Source organism: Podarcis erhardii (assembly GCF_964252035.2).
Source record: "Podarcis erhardii genome assembly, chromosome: 2".
In the NCBI taxonomy this organism is placed as follows: Eukaryota; Metazoa; Chordata; class Lepidosauria; order Squamata; family Lacertidae; genus Podarcis; species Podarcis erhardii.
In genome coordinates this window covers 23,763,357-23,789,112 of record NC_138498.1, presented here as the reverse complement: position 1 = coordinate 23,789,112, position 25,756 = coordinate 23,763,357, and the positions used below count along the sequence as shown (strand labels likewise).

The 25,756-nt window shown below is 40.8% G+C and overlaps 1 protein-coding gene across 3 annotated transcripts in view; it reads right to left on the bottom strand.

Moving 5' to 3' along the window:
* HELZ (helicase with zinc finger) overlaps positions 1–25,756 on the bottom strand; it is a 122,547-nt gene that overhangs the window by 28,758 nt on the left and 68,033 nt on the right. For all 3 annotated transcript variants that reach the window (XM_081849492.1, XM_081849491.1, XM_081849493.1), the window contains 9 exons: positions 24,492–24,670; positions 22,677–22,795; positions 19,328–19,473; positions 16,951–17,098; positions 16,091–16,274; positions 14,544–14,772; positions 12,096–12,300; positions 5,413–5,464; positions 4,003–4,205 (listed from right to left, as the gene is read on the bottom strand). In XM_081849492.1, the coding sequence (XP_081705618.1) occupies positions 4,003–4,205; positions 5,413–5,464; positions 12,096–12,300; positions 14,544–14,772; positions 16,091–16,274; positions 16,951–17,098; positions 19,328–19,473; positions 22,677–22,795; positions 24,492–24,670 (1,465 nt within the window). The remainder of the gene's footprint in view (positions 1–4,002; positions 4,206–5,412; positions 5,465–12,095; positions 12,301–14,543; positions 14,773–16,090; positions 16,275–16,950; positions 17,099–19,327; positions 19,474–22,676; positions 22,796–24,491; positions 24,671–25,756) is intronic.

The window sequence follows — 25,756 nt, the reverse complement described above, 5'->3', positions numbered from 1 at the left end:
TCGGTGCGCACCGACCCCTCTCGCTCTCCAGGCTTCAGCGAAAGCCTGCATTCGCCCCATAGGATGCACACACATTTCCCCTTCATTTTTGGAGGGGAAAAAGTGCGTCCTATAGGGCGAAAAATACGGTAATCGATTGAAATAATTTTATCCCACACTTCAGTCAAACAAAGGCTCTTGGAGCAGGTTGCCGATCAACAAAAGCAAGGCATTCCCTGCTCTCAGGCTTACAGTAAAAAAGGTGAAGTTGTCCACTTCTGAACCAGATGATGTATGGGCTGATATATATGGCAGTGAAGTGGTACAGCTGTAAACAATCTGGTTAGTATATAGGGAAGCCAGGATTTGGAACTCATGCTCTCTCTTCCCACAGGCTAAAATGGGTTTCAGATCCTGGTTTAAGGATACTTTTAGTCAGTGCTTTTTTTCTGGGGGGACGCATGGGGATGCATACCCCTAAACGTTTTGTGAATCTAAGTTTGGCCTCACTGAGGGGCAGTATTTCAATATGAGTAGGAAAATGAGAGTACCCCAAAACATTTTTTTTAAAGGAAAACAAAGCACAGCTTTTAGTTAGCCTTGACTTTGGTTCATATTGTTGGAGAAGAGCAACTATACCGGTGGGCTGGGTTACATACCAGAGGGTAGCTTACTGTCTTTTAACCACGGTTAACAAACCAACAGCATTACATCTACATTGGCCCCTAATGATAGTAGACAACAACTTTCATTGAAGATTTGCTTTAAAATATTCTTTCAATCTTATTAAACGGTTGTTTGAAAATCTTTTGAAACCTTCACAGATGGACTTTAGCCTTGAATCATCTGTTCCTTAAAATTAAAATCAGTAGAACCACAAATAATTGTGAATATATTTCTTTGTGTGATATCTCACCAAGTACAGGTAGTAGTAATGTAGTAATGTATAAGCCTATCCACCTAACAGCCTTTTAACATTGCATTTAAATAAAATACAAATATTTGATTATTTTTGTTTGATATTAATAGAAAGCAAGACTGCATTACAAAGATGCAGCTGCTAAGCTTCATATTTCATTTAACTGTAACCATTAAATGCTGCCTTCTGGTAACCTAGTTAGGGGGAAAAACTGCGTCTAAAATGAATGGAAGCCAATGGTCTTGCTATGTTAAAGAAAAATGGTACCAGATGGGCTGAGCAGGAATATCTCCAAATAGAAGTTCATAGCAAGCCCCAAAATAGAAGTCATGAACAGGATTTCACAAACAGACATGAAATGGAGTGTGCATTTTATATAAACACAGAGCAATCTTGATTTATTTATCCTTGCTGAGTTTAGCATTTTGAAAACCGGGAGTGTCAGACCTCTCCATATGCGGGCATGGGGGCACCAAAACAAGTGAAGAAACAGGAAAATATTATAGGTGCTTGGCCTCAAGTATACAGATGGAACGAAATGTTTAAGGCATGCCCTTCAGATGTTTTGTAATACAACAATGCCCATCACACCAGCCAGTTCAGGGATCAACGGTGGCAAAACTGAGTGCCGTTGATTCAATCAACACACGCAGAACTAATTCAGGTGGCTGACCTGCAAATAGTGACACTCCAGGGTTCTGTTCAGTTCCTGTTTTTAAGTGACCCCGAGACTTAACTGCGGGTTGAAAAGCAGTTATTCTTTGGCTTATGCATTCCTCCCAATTTTGTCAAGCATACACCAAAGTTTTGAAGTTGACAGCACCGTGGGCATAGTCCGTATTACGCCATACCCTAGTCTTGTTCAAATGCAAGAGTGTAGAAGAGGAGGCTGGGGGGGGGGGTTATATGCGAGCCTAAAGCCTGCTTCAAATCTATTCTGTATGGCAGTGTTACATCTGCAATAGCTCAGAAAAGGATAATAGGTTTCTATTTCTCAAGTAAAGAAGTACAATGGTACCCCGCAAGACGAACGCCTCGGAAGACGAAAAACTCGCTAGACGAAGGAGTTTTTCGTTTTCTTAGCCGCTTCGCAAGACGCATTTCCCTATGGGCTTGCTTTGCAAAACGAAGCGCAGCGCGTCTTCCCCGCTGTCCCCGGACCTCTTTTGAAGCAAGGGGCGGCGGGGAGAAGATTGCTTCTCCCCGTTGCCAGCCCCTCAATCTCCGGGGCGCGCCTTCCCCTCTCTCCCCGGACCCCTTTTGAACCAAGGGGCGGCAACGGGGAGAAGCGATTCTCCCCGCTGCCCCTTCCCTTGCTTTAAAACAGGTCCAGGGACAGAGGGGAAGGCGCGCGGCGCTTCCCCTCTGTTCCCGGACGGTCTCCATAGGAACGCATTGATTGATTTTCAATGCATTCCTATGGGAAACCGTGCTTCGCAAGTCGAAAAACTCGCAAGAAGAAAAAACTTGCGGAATGAATTAATTTCGTCTTGTGAGGCACCACTGTAGAAAGAAACCCCAGAGACAGACCTAAGTAATATATCCAAATTTTCTATCACATTCCTAGGAGGCAAATTGGGCGCAGCCCATTTGATGCCATTTTTCGACTCCTGAAACAGTGCAGGGAAGGGGTTGACCATGGCAGGGGCTTCTGTTTTCTCTTCCTCTAAAAGCTGCTGTCTCTGCCACTGGCTCCCAGAGGGCTGATGAGAAAGTCTCAGAACAAAAAGTTAACATGGCTCTGTTTTCATTAACAAAAAATATTATAAAGGATCATCTAGTCTGAACCATGGGTAGGCAAACTAAGGCCTGGGGGCCGGATCCGGCCCAATCACCTTCTCAATCCAGCCTGCCGACGGTCCTGGAATCAGCGTGTTTTTACATGAGTAGAATGTGTCCTTTTATTTAAAATGCATCTCTGGGTTATTTGTGGGGCCTGCCTGGTGTTTTTACATCAGTAGAATGTGTGCTTTTGTTTAAAATGCATCTCTGGGTTATTTGTTGGGACTGCCTGGTGTTTTTACATGAGTAGAATGTGTGCTTTTATTTAAAATGCATCTCTGGGTTATTTGTGGGGCCTGCCTGGTGTTTTTACATGAGTAGAATGTGTGCTTTTGTTTAAAATGCATCTCTGGGTTATTGGTGGGGCATAGGAATTCGTTCATTCCCCCCCCCCAAAAAAAAATAATATAGTCTGGCCCCCCACAAGGTATGAGGGACAGTGGACTGGCCCCCTGCTGAAAAAGTTTGCTGACCCCTGGTCTGAACAGAATGAGCTCCTAAAAGTTAAAGTTACTGATATATCAAAACAATATATCAAAACTGATACAGTGGTACCTCGAGTTACATACGCTTCAGGTTACAGACTCCGCTAACCCAGAAATAGTGCTTCAGGTTAAGAACTTTGCTTCAGGGTGAGAACAGAAATCGTGCTCCGGCGGCACGGCAGCAGCAGGAGGCCCCATAGGCTAAAGTGGTGCTTCAGGTTAAGAACAGTTTCAGGGTAAGAATGGACCTCTGGAACGAATTAAGTACTTAACCCAAGGTACAGTGGTGCCCCGCAAGACGAATGCCTCGCAAGACGAAAAACTCGCTAGACGAAACGGTTTTCCGTTTTTTGAGGTGCTTCGCAAGACGAATTTCCCTATGGGCTTGCTTCGCAAGACGAAAACATCTTGCGGGTTTGCTTCCTTTTTCGTAAAACAGTTCATACCCGGGGAATCCGCGCTCCGCAAGACGAAAAAATCGCAAGACGAAGCAACTCGCGGAACAAATTAATTTCGTCTTGCGAGGCACCACTGTACTACTGTATATTAAAAGTTACTGATACATCAAAACAAAGTAAAATTTACTGGTTAAACACTTGGCCTTAGAAGGATTTTGCTATGAGCACAGCCATGGGCTGAAAACCTGGCAGCTCCATTTGCATCTCGTAACCTCATTGTGCCTTGGGCACTACCTAAGTAGTTCTAACTTTGAAGAATGTGGTGGTTAATTAACACTTTCTATGAATATATATGTGCACTGTAATATTTTCCCCAAAAGCCCCGACCAAGCATTTTCAAATGGAAGAGGATGTCATCAACATGAAAGGGTATACTTACGGGCAAAGGCACAGGCATGAGCATATTTCCTCCATAAACAGCAGGTACATAAAGAATGCTTGTCCCAGTGTGAGGATCTATCCTTTGAACTGGACTAGGAGATTTCCCAAGGTTGGGATGAGGCCCAGAGGGAGGGGGAGGAGGGGGAGGAGGAGTATAGGCTCTGATAGGATTTCCAATTAAAACAGAAGGATTGGGCTGAACTGGAAAATAAACAAACAAACAAAAATCCAACATGGATGTGAAGGTTATGAACTCTCCCCAATACTTTGTCAATATTTGCCCAATACTTTGTAGGAAAAGTAGGTTCCTGTTGAAAATATAGCTAGCATTTCAGCGAGGTCCTTATTTTCTCTATAGAGTTTATAGAATTATCTCAACTATTATCAAAACAAAATAAAAAAATTCCTTCCAGTAGCACCTTAAAGACCAACTGAGTTAGTTCTAGGTATGAGCTATCGTGTGCATGACCAACTAACTCAGTTGGTCTTTAAGGTGCTACTGGAAGGAATTTTTTTATTTTGTTTTGACCATGGCAGACCAACACGGCTACCTATCTGTAACTCAACTATTATGTGGACTTTAATAATCAAGCTAGATATGAAACCCTGTTTTTTCCATCAAAGCCTTCTGGTTTTCTGTTGTCATATTCTTTGATAGTATTTTCATTTTCTGCTGGTTAATCTTAAAACCTGCTAATATACCAAGCTCTTTTCTATCTCTTTTTTCTTCTCTCTCTCTTTCCTTTTCATCATGTTTTTGTCTAACTTAAATTAATGTTGGACAAAAAATATATCTGAGATTAAGTTTTGTATTTCTTTTTATAAAGTCTAATAAAACTATTATTAATGAGGATAATAATAATAATAATAAAGATAACTGGGCCATGCTAGTAACCACCAGGTTTAAACAAGGCCATAAATCAATATGCTTGACATAAACACTAAAAGACACTGATAGCCTATTCAGATTTTATCCTTCCTCACTAGAAGGATCTCTGAGAAAGACGGAAAGGGTCTTGATGCCACTCATTCCCCACTCCTCTGTAAACACATTGCAAGAGGAAACAAATGGAGGGGTTCCTCTATTATCTGTGTTCTGGATCTCCACCAATCCTGGGAAATTAAAATTCCTTCAGTTTTCTTTCTGAGAATCAGGGAAGACGCCTCAAATGCTATGGGATATTTCATCTGGTCACTAATTCCCTATCCCCACAGGGAGGGAGGGAGTATGGAAGCACAACACTTCCTTATGACAATTCATGGGGAACATTCCAAACAGGTCCATAGATCCTTGTTTTGCGATCCCTCCCTCTCACCACCCAAAAACATTGATTTCCACTGAGAAAATAAGCATATTTGAAACCAATCAGCAATGATCCCCACCAACAATAGTTCACCAGGTGCTTACCAATTCCATCACTTTGAAAATGGTCGTTCTGATTATGGTGGTGGCCTTTCACCTTTAAAAAAAAATAGTGATAAATTCATTCTAGCTATATAACTTAGTATAAAATGAGTTGTAAAGGTTGTACAGTGGTGCCTCGCAAGACGAAAAGAATCCGTTCCGCGAGTCTCTTCGTCTAGCGGTTTTTTCGTCTTGCGAAGCAAGCCCATTGACGGCTTAGCGGATTAGCGCTATTAGCGGCTTTTAGAGGCTAAGCGGATAAGCGGATAAGCGGACAAGCGGCTTAGAAAAAGGGGGGGAGGAAAAAAACCCCGCAGGAACTCGCGAGACATTTTCGTCTTGCGAAGCAAGCCCATAGGAAATTCGTTTTGCGAAGCACCTCCAAAACGGAAAACTCTTTCGTCTAGCGAGTTTTCCGTCTTGCGAGGCATTCGTCTTGCGGGGCACCACTGTATCCAGTTATATCTCCCTGCTTATGGAGAGTTGTGGACTTGAGATATCAATATTAATTTCTATATAGCACACAGAGGCTTAATAAGTGATAGAAGCTATACGTATTACACAAAAATGAAAGAATAAAAATGAAATAGGTCACAAGCTTGCAACTGAGAAATTGATATTTTCTAAATAAACTAGTAACTAGTGTGATAAATTAGAAAATTTAGCCTTTTGAATGCACAAGTGATTAAGCGAACTCGAAGGTGAAACTAGTATATCATGAAACATTTAGTTCTGCTTCAGTAAGAACTAGGTAACTATAACACTATACAAGAAATAATACTGACTTGGGCTTTCCTCCAAAGTGAATTAATTAGATTTTATTAATTAAATGAGATAATTATATTATTCAGGAAGCACCTCAAAAGACAAGACTTTAAGTTCTGATAAATATTTAGAATCTACCCAATGCTAAGGGGTCAAGATTAGAGATAACTGTACAAAATTTTATTTATTGTCCTTGTATGTTGCAATTTGGTTCAAGTTCCTGCTATGCCACAATGCTTGTTGGGCGATCTCAGTCCAGACACTATATTTTAACCTAACATTTCATAGGACTGTGGGGTGCCCTGAGGATTATACAAAAATATCATAAATATATAAGTAAATCCATACAAATTCATGCAATCATTTTAGAAACTGAAGAGAAAATTCCATGTGCTCAATTTAATATCTCAGACACAACAGAGAGCACAGCCAGCCCAATCTCTCAACTGATACATGAAAGAACAATAACATGTATCTAACTGAACACTGTTGTAAAATATTCTCCCTATTATATGAGCAGATTTTGTCAAGTCAGACATATCTAATATTGTTCACTTTCTGAGCATATTTACACACTACAGCTGAATATGTGCAGATGGCAAGACAAACCAATGGCCAAATAGTATAATCTAGGGTGCCAATGTCAGAGGCTGCTCAAACATAAAAGTCAGAGGTCATGATGCAACTAACCTCAGATCCATAGCCATCTTCTAAATAAGCAATATATCTGCTGTTCATAGAAGATACTGATGCCTGCTTATCAATATGTGGCCAAGCATCAAATGTGAAAACTCACTGATGCTTAAGAACATGAACTTCCCAGGGAAAAGGCAAATTCTATCCAATTTTGCAGCAATCTGAACAAATTAATCAGTACTCTGTCTATAGACAGGTGAACTACAAATAAAACGGATTAAGAAAAGATTATAAACCGTTTCACTACCTATTAAACAAAGATAATGGTTTGTTAGTGTTCATAAACTAAGAAAGCAAACGATATTTTCAAAGACCAGACACTAAAACATTATTTAATCTAGTATTGTGATTTCTTTACACATGTATGGTTTACTTAACAACTTTTTCCGTAAGAGAGACTTTGACATTTGTTTTGCCACGTTTATCACAGTCACTTTAAAATAGCTTTATTTCCAAATGTAAACAGCAAGTCTGTGAACAAATGGATTTGAAAGCCTGTCTTGTTTCATTGTTTTATCTGCATCTAACACTGCACCACCTGGTGATTTTTTTTAATGCAGTTTTGTTCTTCAAAATAGCCTTGCAGAGTTCTATGCCTGTGGTCACACAGCGATTTCTGGATCAAATAGACTTATTTTAAAAGTGAGTAAAAGTGTTTTTATTTTTAACCCACCATGCTCTGACTTTTATCTACATTCAGCTTGATTCTTTCTGACTTGCTGACTGCAGCTACAAAGAAGGGAGTTTTGGGATAAATTATTCTACAATTCATATTACAAATATTTCACTGTGTTTAGATTTGCTACACATTTATAAGTAGGTCACTACTACCTGGGCCAAGATAGTCTCTTTTGATTATAGATTACTACCTGGCACAAGTCTTTCACTCTTCTTTGGTAAATGAGTGCAGCAACATTTAAAGTAGGGTTTTGCAAACTTGGGTCTCCAGCTATTTTTGGACTACAATTCCCATCATCGCTGACCACTGGTCCTGCTAGTTAGGGATGATAGGAACTATAGTCCAACAACAGCTGGAGACCCAAGTTTGGAAAACCCTGGTTTAAAACACTGGCTTGCCTTTCCAGTAATTCGAACAGTAATTAGAACTAAAGCCCTATTCTGACTCTTATGATAGTAACACCCTGGCAGGTTATCTGGTTAATGTAGGATTGGAGATTTATACCACAAGTTGGATACCACAAGTTGGTTTCTATGAATAGTAAAGGTAAAGGGACCCCTGACTGCTAGGTCCAGTCGTGGCCGACTCTGGGGTTGCGGCGCTCATCTCGCTTTATTGGCCGAGGGAGCCGGCGTACAGCTTCCGGGTCATATGGCCAGCATGACTAAGCCGCTTCTGGCGAACCAGAGCAGCGCACGGAAACGCCGTTTACCTTTCCGCCAGAGCGGTACCTATTTATCTACTTGCACTTTGACGTGCTTTCAAACTGCTAGGTTGGCAGGAGCAGGGACCGAGCAACGGGAGCTCACCCCGACGTGGGGATTTGAACCGCCGACCTTCTGATCGGCAAGTCCTAGGCTCTGTAGTTTAACCTACAGCATATCTTCCATTTAAACACAGACTTATTCTTTCACTACTCTGGCTCCAAGCTTTTCTTCTTGTTTCTTCAAAACTAAAATATATTACAATATACAGTAACAGAATGGCTTTTACACAAACCCAGAAGGCTAGTTAACAGACTTAATCAACCTACTGCAAGTTTCCCACTTGTAACACAAGTCTAGATTCATGGGTATAGGAGAACTAAACCATGCATCTCGCCAATCCTATTAATACCCCTGCCCTGCATTCTCTGTTATCGCAGAAAACATAGGATCGAACCCACATTTTTGTGTAGATAACATCCAACTTTGGCTCTCAGATTCTATGTTAAAATTCAGGTATACTAGCAACTTGAAAGTTTATCATTTAGCATGTACTTTTCGTGTACTGTTTCTCTGTCAGTAAGAAAAGAAAGAAAATAGGTCTGTGGGAAGATTGTAGGTTTCAGCAGCTAATTTCATGACTAACTGTACCCTTTAAAATAATTTTCTTTGTGTCTCTGAAAACCAGTTTTTATTATGTTACAACGCATGTCAGAAATATTATGAGATTCTATCTTCTAATTAAAAAACAACATGACAAAGTTCCAACTTGTACACCTTACTGAAACTTTTGCAGAAATAGAAATTGTATTAATATGGACCTTGAAAATGAAGAGCAATCTTTGGACATGCAGTTTCCTAAAAGACTAACATTTGAAAGCATTATTAATAGGTTTTAAAAGCTTCATTATTGTCAGGGGCTCAGGAGCAGAAGCACAGGGAAGGGAGGAAAGGGAGAGCGAAGGGGAAGAATCGGAGGGCAGCGTAGGAGAAGATGACAGTGGCCCGAGAGATTCCATGAGCCTCTCCAGCGAATCGGAAGATTCACAGAAGGGGGCGCCGGTGGCCAGGGCAAGGGGGGTCCCAAGGGGGACACTCCAGAAGCAAGGGGCCAGCGGGGACTCCCAGAGCAGCAGTTGGAGATCAGGACCAGCTTCCCCACCAGAGCATAGTGGGGGGGAAGAGTCCCAGATATCGGGTCCAGCGTATCCCCCACCAGGGAGAGAAGATGAGTCAGGGCTGACCACGCCTCCATCGGAGAGTCAGGCAACGGAGGGGAGGTCAGGTCCAGCCAGCATCCTGGAAGAGGGAAGCAGTGATAGAAGCAGTGTAACGGTCAGGAGGAAGGTCACTGGGTTGGCGCGAGAGCCAAGTTCAAATGTACAGGCGAGCGGGACAGTAGAGAACGAGGACTGGGAACCAAGTCCTAAAGCCCGCCGGAGGCAGGGGGAGGAGTCAAGCGACTCAGCGTCAGAAGAGTCCAGAAAGGGGAATGCCTCAGCGGGCAGGAAGACCCAGCGGAGGAGAGAGCAGAGGAAGAGGTGGAGCAGGGCTAGAATCTTAAACTGGTGTCAGGGGGGAGGAGATTCAGACGGAACTTCGACGGTCTAGGGTTTAAGACGTAGAGCTGCGCGCTGCGGCTTTGAAATGGAAACTAAACTTCAATAAAGACTTTTGTACATAACGACGACCTGGCGTTGGTCCTCTGTGAGCTGGGACCTTGGGGAAGCTCTGACAATTATGTTACAGAAAATAATGAATTTTGATAAATGAGTATTTTTAAATATAATAACTCTTTTTGAAAGGTTCACAAAAGATATTCCTTTCTGCACTATCAAATGAAATCTAAAAAATGTAAATGATATTAACTTGTGATAAAAACATAACATTTGGAGTAGTCTTCTTGTAAAATGGGATTGTTTTCCAAGGATCTAATACAACACGTTTTAATTATGCCAGCAAACATGGTCAAGTAATAAGTCTTATTAAAACCCTTGACAACTAAATATAGAATATAATAGTATTCTTCATAAACACAGGGAAGGGCCATTGTATGGTTTTCACAATTCCTGCCACTATCAACTCTCATAGGAGCATTTTATTCTTACAGCCTTTTAGATAAATATGTTCGGCTTCCTGAAGAACACTATAGCAGTGCAATAATGAGCAAATGCTAAATGAATTCTGCACTGTAACAGTTTTCTAGGCTGCAAGTAACCATTGTTATTAGTATCATCTCCTGCAAAGTGTAAAGTACTGAATTATATTTTTCACATCAATTCTAACAGCTTTTGGCTGACTTATTGCCCATACATTTTAGATAGCTGCTTTATATCTGGAGCAAAAAAAACCGATTATGTATTAACAACTTTATATGGTGTTAAGGGAGGGGCAGTACCGAGAAGAGGCAGGAATGAAGATTTGGAGATATGCTTCAGAGGTCCAGACTGTGGGGAGCCCGGAAAAATTAATAATTACAATTTGGAATGCAATTTGGTCTTTTTTTTTATTTTAGTTTATTGTTTTTAATTAGATTATGATGCGGATATGTTGATTGGCTGTTTTTATTGGAAAATCAATAAAAATGATTTTTTTAAAAAAGGGAGGGGTAGTACCTCTTGTGGGAGAGGCTCCTAGAAGCTGTCAGCAAGCAACAGCAGCCACACCCTGGGAACAGCTTTGACTAGCTGGGAGCGGCAGCCAAGACCACATAACACCAGTCTTGAAAGACCTACATTGGCTCCCAGTACGTTTCCAAGCACAATTCAAAGTGTTGGTGCTGACCTTTAAAGCCCTAAATGGCCTCAGTCCAGTATATCTGAAGGAGCATCTCCACCCCCATCGTTCTGCCCAGACACTGAGGTCCAGCGCCGAGGGCCTTCTGGCGGTTCCCTCACTGCAAGAAGCCAAGTTACAAGGAACCAGGCAGAGGGCCTTCTCGGTAGTGGTACCCGCCCTGTGGAACACCCTCCCACCAGATGTCAAAGAGAACAACAACTACCAAACTTTTAGAAGACATTTGGAGGCAGCCCTGTTTAGGGAAGCTTTTAATGTTTGATGCATTACTGTATTTTAATATTGGGTCGGAAGCCGCCCAGAGTGGCTGGGGAAGCCCAGCCAGATGGGCGGGGTAAAAATAATAAATTATTACCATTATTATTATTATTATTAAACCCAGTGAGGGTAGCCGATGGGTCTCAAACCCTTACGTGCAAAAACAGGCTCCGGCGGAATGAGCAGGTAAGACCAATAGTGGGTCCAATGGTCAAGAAGGTGGTTTCCGCACATGCTGTAGAGGGAAGTGATGCTTATGCGGATCGTCAACCTGGGAAAGTAGCCCATCTAGGAAAAGGAATACTCTGATCCCAAACCTCCACTGCCTTGTGAGATATCTTTGGAAGAAGAAAAGGCTAAGGAGTGGACCCTACACAAAGCCGGAGTGGAGTCCCTTGTACATCTCTTTCCAGCAACTCCTGCAGCCAAACTGGTGTCAAACCTATTGCTCTGGTTTCCTTGGAACAACATCAGTAAGGCCTTGTCATCCGTGCAGCCCAGGAGCTCCATACACAATGCCCAGGCTTCCACCCCAGGGAGGTCAGTCAAGTGCTGTTTTGACTTCATCCCTGGAGGCGCACTCCCTTGCCTCTCATAGCAGGTACATGCCAACAATTTTAACACACCCAGTCATATTAGGAACTCCTCAGCGCAGTATCATTTCTACTCTTTGTTCACATAGGGAAACAGAACTACCAGTTTTGCCCATGCAGCCATACAACTTCTCAACAGGTACCCCTATTGAGCCTTGCAAGCTCTTAATAGTTTTCTTCCAGGTAAAACTTTACCTTTGGTGGTGACTGCTGTGGTTTGTTAGCGTGTGATGAATGCTGCTGTCGCAACGCCCGTGGAATAAATTCAGGAGCCAGCGGATTCAATACATAGGTTTTCTTTAACTCCAAAGCTTCCAGCTGAGCCTTGATCTGATCAAATGTGATACCATGAAGACTTTCATTTTCATGACAAAGGGCAATAAACCTTTCCCAAAATTTCCTAAAGAAGCCAAAAGAAAAAGAATACCTAAGTTGCTTGTTTGCTATATACAAATTTTACAAATTAAGCCTTGAACCCAGTACACTGCTACGCTTCCATTAGTCACTTTGAATCCAGTACTATTTGAATATGAGACAACCTAGTATTGCATGCTTCTAAAATAATAAACATCAGCATTCAGCCATTAGGAAGGTTTACTGACAGCGTTTCTCAAAACATTTTATGTCACAGAAGACTTAGTGCCGGAACTCCTATAAGGTTTTTGCCTTTGCTAGTAGACTTCAGAAATTGCACACTTGTACTAGGACTGTAACAATTGAAACATACTCCTTATCTTAAAAGAAACAAGTGCCAAACAGACCCATCTAAGCGGTTTTTAGCATTTTTAAGAAGTCATTTCCTTTATAATCCTGTTTAACTTAATGAAAAGTATGCCTGAATCCTCCAGCAGTACTTTTCAACAGGATGTTATCTACAACTGACAGAAAGAAAAGAGAGGCATGCTTAAATTTTTATTTTATTTTTTGTGATGGAGAAATAATCTAAAACTGAGGTTCACTTAAATATATAGGCTTTTTAAAATATGCAACCCATCTAAATGACATTATTTTGGTAAAAATGACATAATTTGAATAGAATCTGCTTATGATAGATGGACAAAGTAGGTAAACATAAAGCCTCTATTTCATGACGCCACTGTGCATATGTATTCGGTATGAAATGAAAGCACATTCCCAGTTTTTACCCTACAATGAAGATCTCATGCGAGGAAAGAGAGATTACTGAATTCTCTTCCATTTGTGTTTTCCCAGTAAATTCTCACTGACCACAGTTTATCCCTTCAATGGAGGCCACAGTTTTCTAATGATGATAATTTAAATTTCTGCCACAAGCAAACCCTTAGGCTAGTGTATAAAAGATTTAAAAATGTAAATATATATATTAAGAAACTGTAAGTATCTGCAAGCATATTTTTGCTTCCATGAGACCAAGAAAAAGATCTATGGTTCCCCTTGCTCTCACATACAAATCTCCCATACTCTATCGCTCATGTTCTTCCCCTCACAAAGGAGAAACAGCTGGTGATTAACCCAGTCCTGCTCCTGGTTCTTACTCGAATGTCACAGCTCTGAAACAGTAAGCTGAGGTATGCATGAGCCTTTTTCTCACACACGGAGCCCAGCACCTCATACAAGGGAGAAGCTGCAAGACTCCACTTGTGAGCAAATGCCTCATGTGTAGCTCAAGATACAATCTTCTGAACTGGGCCATTCAGTTCGGGAGGGGAGGGGAGAGAATGCGGAGGTAGTGAGTGTACAGATTAATCTTTTCAAATGTTGTGCACATACCCCTGCCTATGATTTGTTAGTTTGTGAAACTGTTACTAAAGAGTAAAATCCCTGCTACTTTCTCCCGGCGTGCTCCTGTCCCTAAGAGAGGAGAGATGAACCTGCAAGCCATTACTTCGTTTGCAGGCTCCATCCTAGGCACTGGACTTCACCCTTTGGGGACAAAACAGCACCATATAGCTTCCTGGTTGCCATGAATGAACAGAACCAAAAGTATTTCAGTTGCTCTGATGTCATTTGGGCTCTTTTGCTACTGTTCTGGCTTATGGAAATCAGAAAGTAAAAAGATGGGGTTAAACTCAGTCTAGCTCTGCAGATTATCAACTAGGGTGTAGTGTTACAAAGGTATGCCCCTTTGTTTTTTAGGCCAGATTGGGAAATTATAGTTATTAAGCTTTGGAACAAGGCAGGTTCAAACTATTTTACCTCCATCTGAAGTCTGAAGCTGTACAGTTCAGGAAGAGCTTCATGATGTGTATTATCTATAATGTGTATAGATCAGTTCTGCCTTTCACTTACTGCTGCTAATTAAATTTATCAGCAAAACGCTGCTGACTTAAATCTCATTGCCAGGAATCTATGTACAGTATTAGGCCCAGATTGCGCTGTTGGAGCATATACATTGGTAGAAGAGATGGCAATCCCTTAGGTATTAATGATAGGCCCTAAACTACAGGCCAGGAGAGATAGAGGGTCAAGGATGCTGCTTTCTCTAAGCCTCAAAATATCTGAGTAGGTTTGGAAAGTCAGCAAAAACCAGCCTAGTGGGGAACAGCACACATATAAGCATGGCAATGGATTTATTAACTACAGGCCAACTGTCCATTACCAAATATACAGTAAAGTTTTCATCGGTCCTATTCACTGTTTGTTCACACCCCACATTTGGTGTACCTGCATCTTCCAATGGAACACAGAGCAATAGGGTCTCCCACCACAGCTACTAGGGACTGCGCTCTTGTTATGGCTGTGTTGAGAAGTTTGTAATTGGACAAAAAACCATAATCCAAGTCTTCAGTTGAATCTTCCAATAAATGCTCCTTCCGTTTTATTGGTGTTTGCTTGTGTTTGCATGTGTGCCGTGTTCGTACCGTGCTGAGAAACAACACTCGAAACTGCTTTCCTGAAGAAGAGGGAAAAGTCTGAGATAATTTTAGCCAATTTCTTTGCTGGACATACAATCATGTAATTCTGGCAATTGGATGATTAGTGCTCAACTAAAAGGCTTTGTACTAAAAAAAAAGGGGGGGGGGGAGTTTAAACGATTTGAAAATGCATTAGAAATAGCCAGAATCGTTTACAGGTCAAAGTCTTCATTTTTTACTCTAGCAATAATTATGCTTGATCTTTTTTGGCTTTATACCCTTTATGTTTCACCAGTAACATCTATTAAATGTGTGTGACATTAAGTTCACAGGTCTTTTTTTAAAAAAGCATCCCCATTATTAATCTTAGCCATTAAGCCCCTCTAAATTGGTAAAAGACAGGCCATAATAGGGCAGTTAACAGTGATAATTTGGCTGCGGCTGTTAATTTCTACTGCCCATCAATTAATCTTCACAATAATTAGTTAGTCTGTGAAACTGCAAAGGAATATACTAATTTAGAGTTCAACCATAGGACTCCATATAGGAATACAGGGCTATGTCTGTGAATCCATTTTCAGGAAAAGGCTAAAACTATTATGAAGCTGGAGCCCAAGAAATAACAGGGGTTGCTAATCTGTGGCCCCCAAATGTTGCTGAACTATAATCCCCCTCACCTGCAGCCACCATGGCCAATAGTCAGGGAAGGTGATATCTGGGTGGCCACATGTCAGTCACCCTGTTCTAGTATATTTTTTATTTATAAAAATATTTATAAGCCACCCACTCATAAAATACCATGTCAATGCACAACAATATATGCAGAATATGATGCATGCATGGAGCATCAGACATGTAGAGGCTTCCAAATTTTCTTCTTTTAGCAGAGGAACAATCTACACATTAAATGGGAATCTGTGTGTGTGTTTGTGTGTGCCCTTGTAGGGCAGAATAGAAAAGCCCTCTACAGATAGGACTGGGGAGCATGTCCCATGCAGTTACGCAAAAAAATGAGTTACTGATTTGGTATTCAGCGACAGGGAACTATCTGGCAATAAATTGTGAACCCTACTTAACACTGACACTATACAGCAGTTACAGCTTGCAGACCATGTTGGAATAGTACTTCCTATATATTTAGCTATACGTTAACTGTAACTACGATCTAAATTACCTAAATTCTTTTATTATCGCCAGGTACAAACATGAAGTAAAAGCTGCTTTATGTTCAACAGCTATTAGGGTTGCAACTTAAATAAAACATCAGATAAAGTAATGTAAGCTGCTGACAACTTTGAGGTCATTTCAGATTCTCTGCAAAGTTCACAGATCCTTAGATATGCAGGTGCTACTTACCCTGAACATTTAGCACTCTTTCAACACTGACATCAGACAATCTTTTTTTCCGAAGCTCTGCCCGAATTCTGAACACTTGATCAGCATATGGTGTTACAACACCTATGCTGCCGTCATCCAGTTTTCCCCAGGCTACAGGCCACTTTCTCCTCAGTTCTTCGACACGTTCTACAACTTCAAACACCTTGAAGGGGAGGGGGAAATCATGCTAAGTACTGGCTTTTTCTGGTCTGGTATAAATAATTTGGATAAAATCTAATACTGTACTTCAAAACAGGTTTTAACAGAAGCATATATATTTTCATGATCCTCCCCCATGATCTTAACACGATAGTTTGTAGGTGTCTCACCGCAATGATGGATACTGTATCCATAATTGCTTTACATAAGCTATTAGAAGGGCTCATGAAATTAGTAAGGAACCTAAGCTACTTAAAGCTAACAGTCACTTGTTGAATTAGATAATGCTAATGCCTATTTATGGATTTTTCATTTTTCACTACAGATTTGTTTTCATTCATACAGTACTTTGAAATGTGAAATAGCACACACCAAACGCTGCATATTAATGGGTCACAGGACACTGCAGGTGGCCTCTTTATGGGTCAATACAACTGTCTTTATTTCAAAATCACTGAAAGAACATTGCACAAATGTTCCGGGTAACAAAGCTGCACACATTTGTCACAGATTGTTTTTGTAACACGACACTACAGTAAGCACTCTCTATTTTTTGGATCTTAGACTAAGACAAAGAACAAATCACTCTTTACCAAAAAAAAACACTTTCTGGAACAGATTAAGTGGAGTGAAAATTATGATTATCGAGAAAGCAATTAAAGGTGAAACCAAAGTGCTACCTCTGCATTGTTGTAAAAAGCAGTGCTGTTTTTTTCTTGTACATCTTCTCCTCGTGCCGTGAAGAAAGTCAGTGGGTAGAAATCCTTGTGCGCTGGCTGCTTTCCACTTGCCATCAATTTGCCCTCATAGAAAAGTTCAGATGTGTAACTGCAATGAAGTAAAACGTAAAGTAAAATATGGAAGCTATGTGCTGCTTTAAAAACTCAACACCAAACAAATGGATAAATAAATAGAAGGTGGTTTACAATGAAAAACGGCTCCTTCGCAAGAATGGTATGGGGATGGCAAAAGAGGAGGGAGAAATGACCTATAGGTCGTTGTGCACGTCCATGCCTCTCCCACAAAAAGACTGAATGAGGCTGAAGAGGAGGCAAGCAAAGCTTATTTCCCAGTTTGCACTCCTTTTTCCCTGTCCCTGTGGGAAGAGAACTCTGTTCCTTCATTATCCTGTCCCATGAAGCAGGGTGTTGTTCCTAGGTAGCAACCAAGCCATTTTACAGAAACATAAGTAAAGCATACAGTGTCACAGAAAGGGAACATCCTCATGTGCCTAAATTTCCTTTTCCTACCCTGGAAGATAAATGCAAAAACAAGAAGGTGGGATTTCTGTAAAACTTGTTTCTGATCAGGGCTGCGGAGTGCCGACTTTTTAAAATAATCATTGGACAGATTAATTTAACTTCTACATATGAATTAGGATGAACAATCTATTCCTATCCAGTGAGAATGCGTCTACTGTCTATGATACAATATTCAAACGTATTTTGAACACAGAGCACCTAAGACGAGAGTCTGATATATTACAAAGGGCAAGAGACAAAAGACACTGATAACTAAATTTGTATTAAAGGGTATTTAAAATGTACACATTAATAAGGCATGATGTTTAAAATAAGAAAAATCGAACATGACGGGTGATGTGGAACACATGCGCATCTTTTTAGCTTTTAAGCGCACCATGAATCTTGTGCAGAATTCTCTGGAGCTTTCCAGATTCTTTATGGCATTGCAACATCAAAATTAATTAATTATCATACGGCCCATTATGATTGCTAAGAGCTTTGACCTCCCCACACACACAACACACTCATTTAAAGACGTTTATAGTTGAATTGCCGAAGCATTTCTCTGCTCATATTTTTAACTGAGAAATAAATGTCTTTATCAATAAGGCCGTTAGAATTCACATAAATGGTGAAAGCAACTGTTTTACAGCAAGTAGCAGCCAGTGGGGCAGCACAGGTGCTGCTCACCTGCCTTTCGAACACTGAGCATGGGGGAGAGGGGGAGCCAAGCACAGGGGATGAGGCGTGTTTTGAGTGTGGGGTGTGGGTAGCCCAATGGTACCCTTCTGCCACCACATCCAGACCAAACTTCACTCTGCATGTTCCCCCCCCCCCCAAGAACCAATGGTGATGCTTGGTGTTTGGAATGCCCGTGAGCATTGTCACACCACCTGTGCCACCCCACCAACTGCAACTCTTTTCTGTGTCACCCTATGCATGACTACTCATTGAACTTAACAAGGTTTACTTTGCGGTGGGCATAGGACTGCAGCCTCTGGTGCAGGCATCAGCAAACTTTTTCAGCAGGGGGCCGGTCCAATGTCCCTCAGACCTTGTGGGGGTCTGGACTATATTTTGAAGGGGGGGAAATGAATGAATTCCTATGCCCCACAAATAACCCAGAGATGCATTTTAAATAAAAGGGCACATTCTACTCATATAAAAACACGCTGATTCCCAGACTGCCCACAGGCTGGATTGAGAAGGCGATTGGCCCGGATCCAGCCCCCGGGCCTTAGTTTGGCTACCCATGCTCTTGTGTCTTCACTTTATCCATGGAACAAATAGAGCCCAAATAGTGGATTATAAACATAGTCTCACTGATGCTTACACTCTCACTTTCACTTGTGAGTTGGATACACTCCAAACTGATTTGTCCAAAATCAGCACATAAGTAATATAAAACAAAACCACATACTGTACAAGCCATTAAAATTTTTTTTTGAATAAATCTCTTCCACACATCAAATGATTATCAGCCAACCAAGTCTGAACTTTTTTGGAAGCTTAGTGCATTTTCTTTAGCTGTATCAGCTAGACCGGTTTTTGTCAACTTTCTCAAAATTTGGCTGCAGCTTTGGTAGTACCAACCACAATTAAGGAAGCCCTGATAAGTCATTCTAAGCTTCACAAAATAATGTTCTTATGTTCATTTTAACATAAAAACTAGTGTTTTATTATAATGGAAGTTCTAGAAGAGTGTTTTCAATTTGAGACTGCAATGGCAAAGGACTTTAAAAAAAAAGTTTTCTATTAGACACTTGCATCAGCCACGCAAAAAGTGTGATACAGTGAAAAAGTTCACACCTACTTGATGATAGCTTCATGGGAGCGATAGTTCTCACACAGCAAGATCCTGCAAGGAAATTCTGCAGGGTAGTGTTCATAGAGACGGTCAAGTAGCGAGACGTGAAGATTTCTCTCTCTGGCAAACTCACTGTAGACAAAAGGACTAAGCTGCATCAGAGAAAGAACGAAAAGAAAATGGTATTTATGAGCTTTATAACTGAATGATCGTGTCTGTGCACAACATGATCTCATGCTGTGTTGCAAAAGATCAGGGAAAAACTAACTGCAAATCCATAGAAATGGCATTAAGTGTCTTAAACTAAAGTGAAGAAACAACTAAGATGACACTTTATTCATAGCTTGCTCCCTGTACCCACAGGCAGCAAAATAACATGATTATCAACGTCTGCAGCTCTCGTAGCCCCAAAGCAAAGACCTGTCTCAGTCCAAATCTAAAAACCTGAGAATCGGGTGCCTGTATTTGGTTACTATATATATTTCATGACAAGACAAGGCAGCCCAGTCCTAAAGCTACAAGAGGAACAAGCTGAGCACATGCACACTCTTCCTTGTTTAAAACAACAACTGATTTCCTCATTTCCTGTGGCCAAGAGAGAAGTACTGGATAGATGAGGGCATGTTGGGGGCTCCTATTTATAATCTAGCAGCACACCAGAGAGGGAACGCTCTCTCCCAGGTATGCCCCAAGGCTCAACCCACAAAAGCCAGCCAGCGAAGCTGATTCATCCCACTGGGCCAACGCCAGTCTGTAGAAGGCCAGGCAGCCACTAGGATCATGCATCCACTAGCTTCCTGCCACAGATGAGGTTCTCTACCGAAGCCAACCTCACAACATAGCCTCATCCTATGCAACGGCATCGACCTATTACTCTGACCCTTCTCTGTCTTTAATAATCATTTTCACTTTTCCAATTGCCCTCTTTTTCAGTTCCGATTCTGTTGCAATTTTTTATTCTACGTGTGATATGACTGCTCTTTCCCTCTGAAATATATTACTTTTATTGAAATTAAGCTAACCTTCTGCAATTCTGTGATTCCTGCCTATTTTATTTTTCTTATAGTAGCTTAGCAATTCTGTCTCCCTCAAAGACCACACCATAGAATTTTATGCTTTTGTCCTTTTCACATATGAGCTTTCGCATCTTCACATTATTTTTTTCATGTGGGATTTGTGCTCCATGCTTTCTTTCCTATTCATCTTTGCCTGGTGATTGCCTATTTGCCACCATTTCCTCTCTTTTTATTATTCACATGCACTTAACATCTCTTCTTTCTTCATTTCCTACTCTCAGAGTAATTTTAACATTTATGTCAATTCCACTTCTAATATAGCTATTTAGCATTCTGGTGGGGCTACCTTTTGATTCATCACTAGTGATCATACTCTGAATCTTGTTCTGAGTTACCACTTCGTGCTTTTTTCTGTTGTTGTTAAAAAAAATGGTGGCAGTACTCATATATCGATAAATTGTAAAATCTGTTTCCCACACTCCCCTCTTCCCGTACTTCCTCTCCACTTCTTTACTAAACTTGTAACAAACTTATAATAATTTATTCGTAATTATTTAAGTTCCTCTTTTGAAACTGCAAAAAGGTCACAAGCAAAGTGTTCAATCACCATGAATGAGATACCTACGTACTTTGTCTTTCTTCCTAAACGAGGAGAGAAATATATTTATACAGTGGTACCTCTGGTTATGTACTTAATTCGTTCCAGAGGTCCATTCTTAACCTGAAACTGTTCTTAACCTGAAGCACCACTTTAGCTAATGGGGCTTCACGCTGCCGCTGCGCTGCCACCACATGATTTCTGTTCTCATTGTGAAGCAAAGTTCTTAACCCGAGGTACTATTTCTGGGTTAGCGGAGTATGTAACCTGAAGCGTATGTAACCTGAAGCGTATGTAACCCGAGGTACCGCTGTATTTAACTGCACAAAATGCCACAGCTCATCAGCTCAGAGTTTTTCTTTTCCTAGTTCACACATCCTGACAGAGTAAATGGAGGAAAGTCAGCTAAGTTCTGATGATTCCCATTGTGGAGATCACACACACAACATGATGCTGTTGCTATCTAGCAACAAGGAACATTCCCAATTTTAGGGAAATAATATACAATGGCTTGTATACATGCACATTCAATACACACACCATACACAAGGCAGACCACAGACACAGATGCATTCCTCTCTCAAACACACAACACATATACATAACCAAACATCTCTCTTTCTGACCAAATGCATCTCTCTCTCACAGCCCACATGCATACTTCCTCCTTCCCCTTCTCTCTCTCTAACTCTCTTTGTTCCTTGATATGACATTGCTGTAAAAAAAGTTGTTGGTATGGAGTAACAGGGCGTGCCAGGAGAAAAAAGCCCTGGTTATACTGTACTGCTTATTTCCAAACGGCTTACTCTGCCTTAATTCATCAATTATTATTTTTTTTTTAATTTGTTCTCCTCCATTTCCCTTCTTTCGTTTTCTATTCTTTCCTTCCAGCCATCTGATTCTGCTGTTGCTGTTGTTCCTTCCACCATATATTTTCAATCTATTTGTCCTGCTAACCCGCAGCCATGATTTTGATCTTCTCCCTAGCAAGCACAGGTGTATGCTTTCTTGCTTCATTCTCTGCTAAAGATCATTCTTTTCTCCTCTTTGATTGATTCATGCTTGATGTCTGAAACCTTCCATTTACTTTCAGTTCACTTCTTTGGTCCACTCCTCTTCCTATTCTAGCATCTCTCCCCCTGTCAAGGGTTTTGTTTCCTTATCGGTGAAAAGCAAGCGATAAATATTGCTTCTTTTCAAGTCTGACATCGTATCAACTTTGATAATTTTTCTCATCCTGTCGCCTTTTTACAACAGAAAAACTTCAACCGTTGTCAACAGTTGGTTTGTAAAGGCACGTATGTACAATTGAGAAGTCCTACTCCCCATCTCAAGAGCTCAGTGTTAGAGTCTGACAAGTATTATTACATTTTAGTATAGAGAGTTGCTTTGACCAAACTGCGGGAGGCAGTGGAAGACAGAAGTGCCTGGCGTGCTCTGGTCCATGAGGTCACGAAGAGTCGGACACGACTAAACGACTAAACAACAACAACAACATAGAGAGTTGCTAAGGCTGAAAGGAAGTGGCTTGCCAAAGGCCAACCAGTAAATTCATGGCCAATGTAAGATTTAAAACTGAGACTTTAAGACAAATACTTTAATTTTTTTATCGCACCACACTACCTGTTGGAGTGTTTGATGCAAGAGCTGCTTTGTAATCTGCTAATATACTTTGTTGGTAATTTTGATTTCCCTGAAGAAAAGATTTATATGAGGTAAGTTCAAGAATACAGTGTCTTACTTGCATATGGTCTCCAGCCAAGACAATTCTTGTATTTTTACTTGCTAATGCTAGAGGCATGATAGTCTCGCACTCCATTGCCTGTGCAGCTTCATCTAACAGAATATGTGTAAAAAACCCTATAAAACAGAAACAGACAAAATGTTAAGTAGCAAGTGATAAAAATGGTGCTAATACTATCAAAACATTTAGATTCAGGACTGTGAACAGACTGAAACCTAATCAACACAATTGATGTATCTTGTAAGATGGCTGATTTCGGCAAGTTATTCTCAGTAAACAGAAATCTCCTCCAAATCTATCCCACCAAAGTTGAGATCAAAGGTAAAGAGGTAGAATAATTTAGACCAGTGTTTCCCAAACTTGGGTCTCCAACTGTTTTCGGGCTACAATTCCCATCATCCCTAGCCTCTGGTCTTGCTAGCTAAGGATGATGGGAGTTGTAGTCCAAAAACAGCTGGAGCCTCAAGTTTGGGAAACACTGCTTTAAACAATCAAGAGTGATCTTCTGGCAAATTTTATCCATGAGGATTTCCTGGACCCTGTTAGAATATGTTTCTTATAATAAACTATTCATCCTTATCTATGGTAAAATCTGCTCATAATGTTATCTCTTCTTACAGAAACACCTTGCCCAACAAAGGACTTTTCCAGAGTTTGGATTTGATATCCCGCCTTATCACTACTCGAAGGAGTCTCAAAGCGGCTAACATTCTCCTTTCCCTTCCTCCCCCACAACAAACACTCTGTGAGGTGGGTGGGGCTGAGAGACTTCAGAGAAGTGTGACTGACCCAAGGTCACCCTGCAGCTGCATGTGGAGGAGCAGAGACGACAGTGCACCAGATTATGAGTCTACCGCTCTTAACCACTACACCACACTTTCAGAGTACATTACATTTTCAGAGTAGAAGGAAAGTATCTTTCACCTGTGAAGGAAGTACAGTTGGCACTTACCTGAAGAGTAGTTTTCCATTGACAGCACAAGGTCATCAGGTTGGTTGGGCATTGGCTCTCGCTGAAGGCAGGAACTAACTGGATTATGAAAAATGCCTACTTCCCAAAATGTTCATCCTGCCTTCAACCAAAATGTCGTGCCAATACTCAACCAACCTGGTAACCTTGCTCTGCCAATAGAAAAATGTGGTTCAGGCATAAAACATTCGTTTGTTTGTTTATTAGTTTTTGAGAAATCACACAACAGGGATGAGTACAATAGTATAAGTTTCTATCATTGCATATGATTATGCAATGAGCTTTCATTAACTAAGAGAAGAAAAAACTGTGGACTATTCTTTTTAATTGAAGCCTCATACATTTTTATCTCTTGTGAACAGTTGTATGCAAGTACTCACACTAGCTTTGCAAATAGTTAAACGGGCTTTATATTTGTCTGTTTTGTCACGTGCATATATGAAGTAATAAAAAGAGGTCCTTGCTCTCCATACCATTGAGTACAGGCAACTCCCAGTTTAGGCACATCCAAATTATGCACGATTGCACATACGTGCAATGCGCCAAACCTGGAAGTAGCCCAAAATGTCACAGAAACATCACAAAAAGGGGCAGAGCGGGCTTACGCATGCTCCACCGATGCATGTGGGGGTCCGGAACAGAACCCCTGTGCAAAACAAGGATTGCCTGTACCCACACACAAAAACACTGGCCTTATACAGATAAGAGACACGGAACAGAATGGGCCCAGCATTAGTTTCCCACTTCCTCCAGTTTGCACAGAAAGTCACACAAACAAATACATGATTTTTAAATCACAAAGAAAGGAATACTAAAATACTTTTTCATGTACATTTCCTCACCAGGTTTAAGATCCAGCTGACATAAGTATTGTGAAGTATTCAAAGTAACCACTACTACTCGTTGTTTAAGAACATCTTCTTTCTGGGGCATCTGAAAGGTGGAATGTGTGCTTGAAATCAAACAGTATTGATGCACAACTGGGTGAACAGTCTTTACCCAGCGATTTCTGAAATACACCCTGTAATAGAATAAAATATCTTAATTTTTGCCCAAAAATTTGTTTTGGAGGAAACAAAGTAATTTTTTCAAGAGTAAAACAGCCATAACTTTCTTATTTTTTCACATGTGCCTGTGTGTGTGTGTGTGTGTGTGTGTGTGTGTGTGTGTAAAATCAGTTGAGTGCTTTGGTGTATCATGTCATACAACTGACTGTATACTAAAAAATGCTTCAACTCCATTCTTTTAGCATGCCAATACCACAATCCTCTAATAAATCTGTTTTTCAAATACAAATGGGTAATCCCTTTGGCTGTAATATATCAACATGTTTTGAAGTACTGTAAACAGAAAATAATTGGCTTGTTTACGTGACCTTAAAATAGTAACCTGCTACTCTTTAGCTTCAATCCAATTCTCACTTACCTGACAGTAAGATCCACTGAACTAATGAGTGTTATTTCTGAATGGACATGTGTATGATTGCAGTGTTCTACACTTAAATGCACAGCAATTTTTATTTGATTCAGTCAGAAGCAGTGTTGTCAGCCATCCCCTGTCTAGTTTCTCCTCATCTACTCCACCTTTTGCTTCTTCATTCACTTCTCCTTCTTCCATCCCTCAAGCCCACTTTACTTCCTCCACCTCCATTCACCTCCTCCTTCTGCTCCTTGCTTAGTTAGTTCACTCCTTTCTACACCTGTTCTTCTGCTCATGTGCACTTTCTCCCTCCTCACCTTCTCTTGCCACTTGCATTTCTCACTTCCACCTATTTTTTCATTGAAGGATGCACTCTATATACAGAATAACTAGATCCAATAATGCCCACAGCCACCTTCAACTAAGATAACTGACATACTACAAGCCAGGGTATCTGATGATCACCCACAAAAGAGCAGGCAAATGTTCTTATTGGAGAGGTGATTAAACCGGACCCAGAAGAATCCAGAGAACCAGTAGGTTCAAGGACTAAAACTGGGGTGACACAGATTCAAATCTATCATCCTTCCAACATGGGATTACGAACATTCAAAAGCAGCTGTCACAGACTTGGTGGATCACTGATTAACAGGGACAATTGGCTTGATATTCCAAATCCAGCAACTCC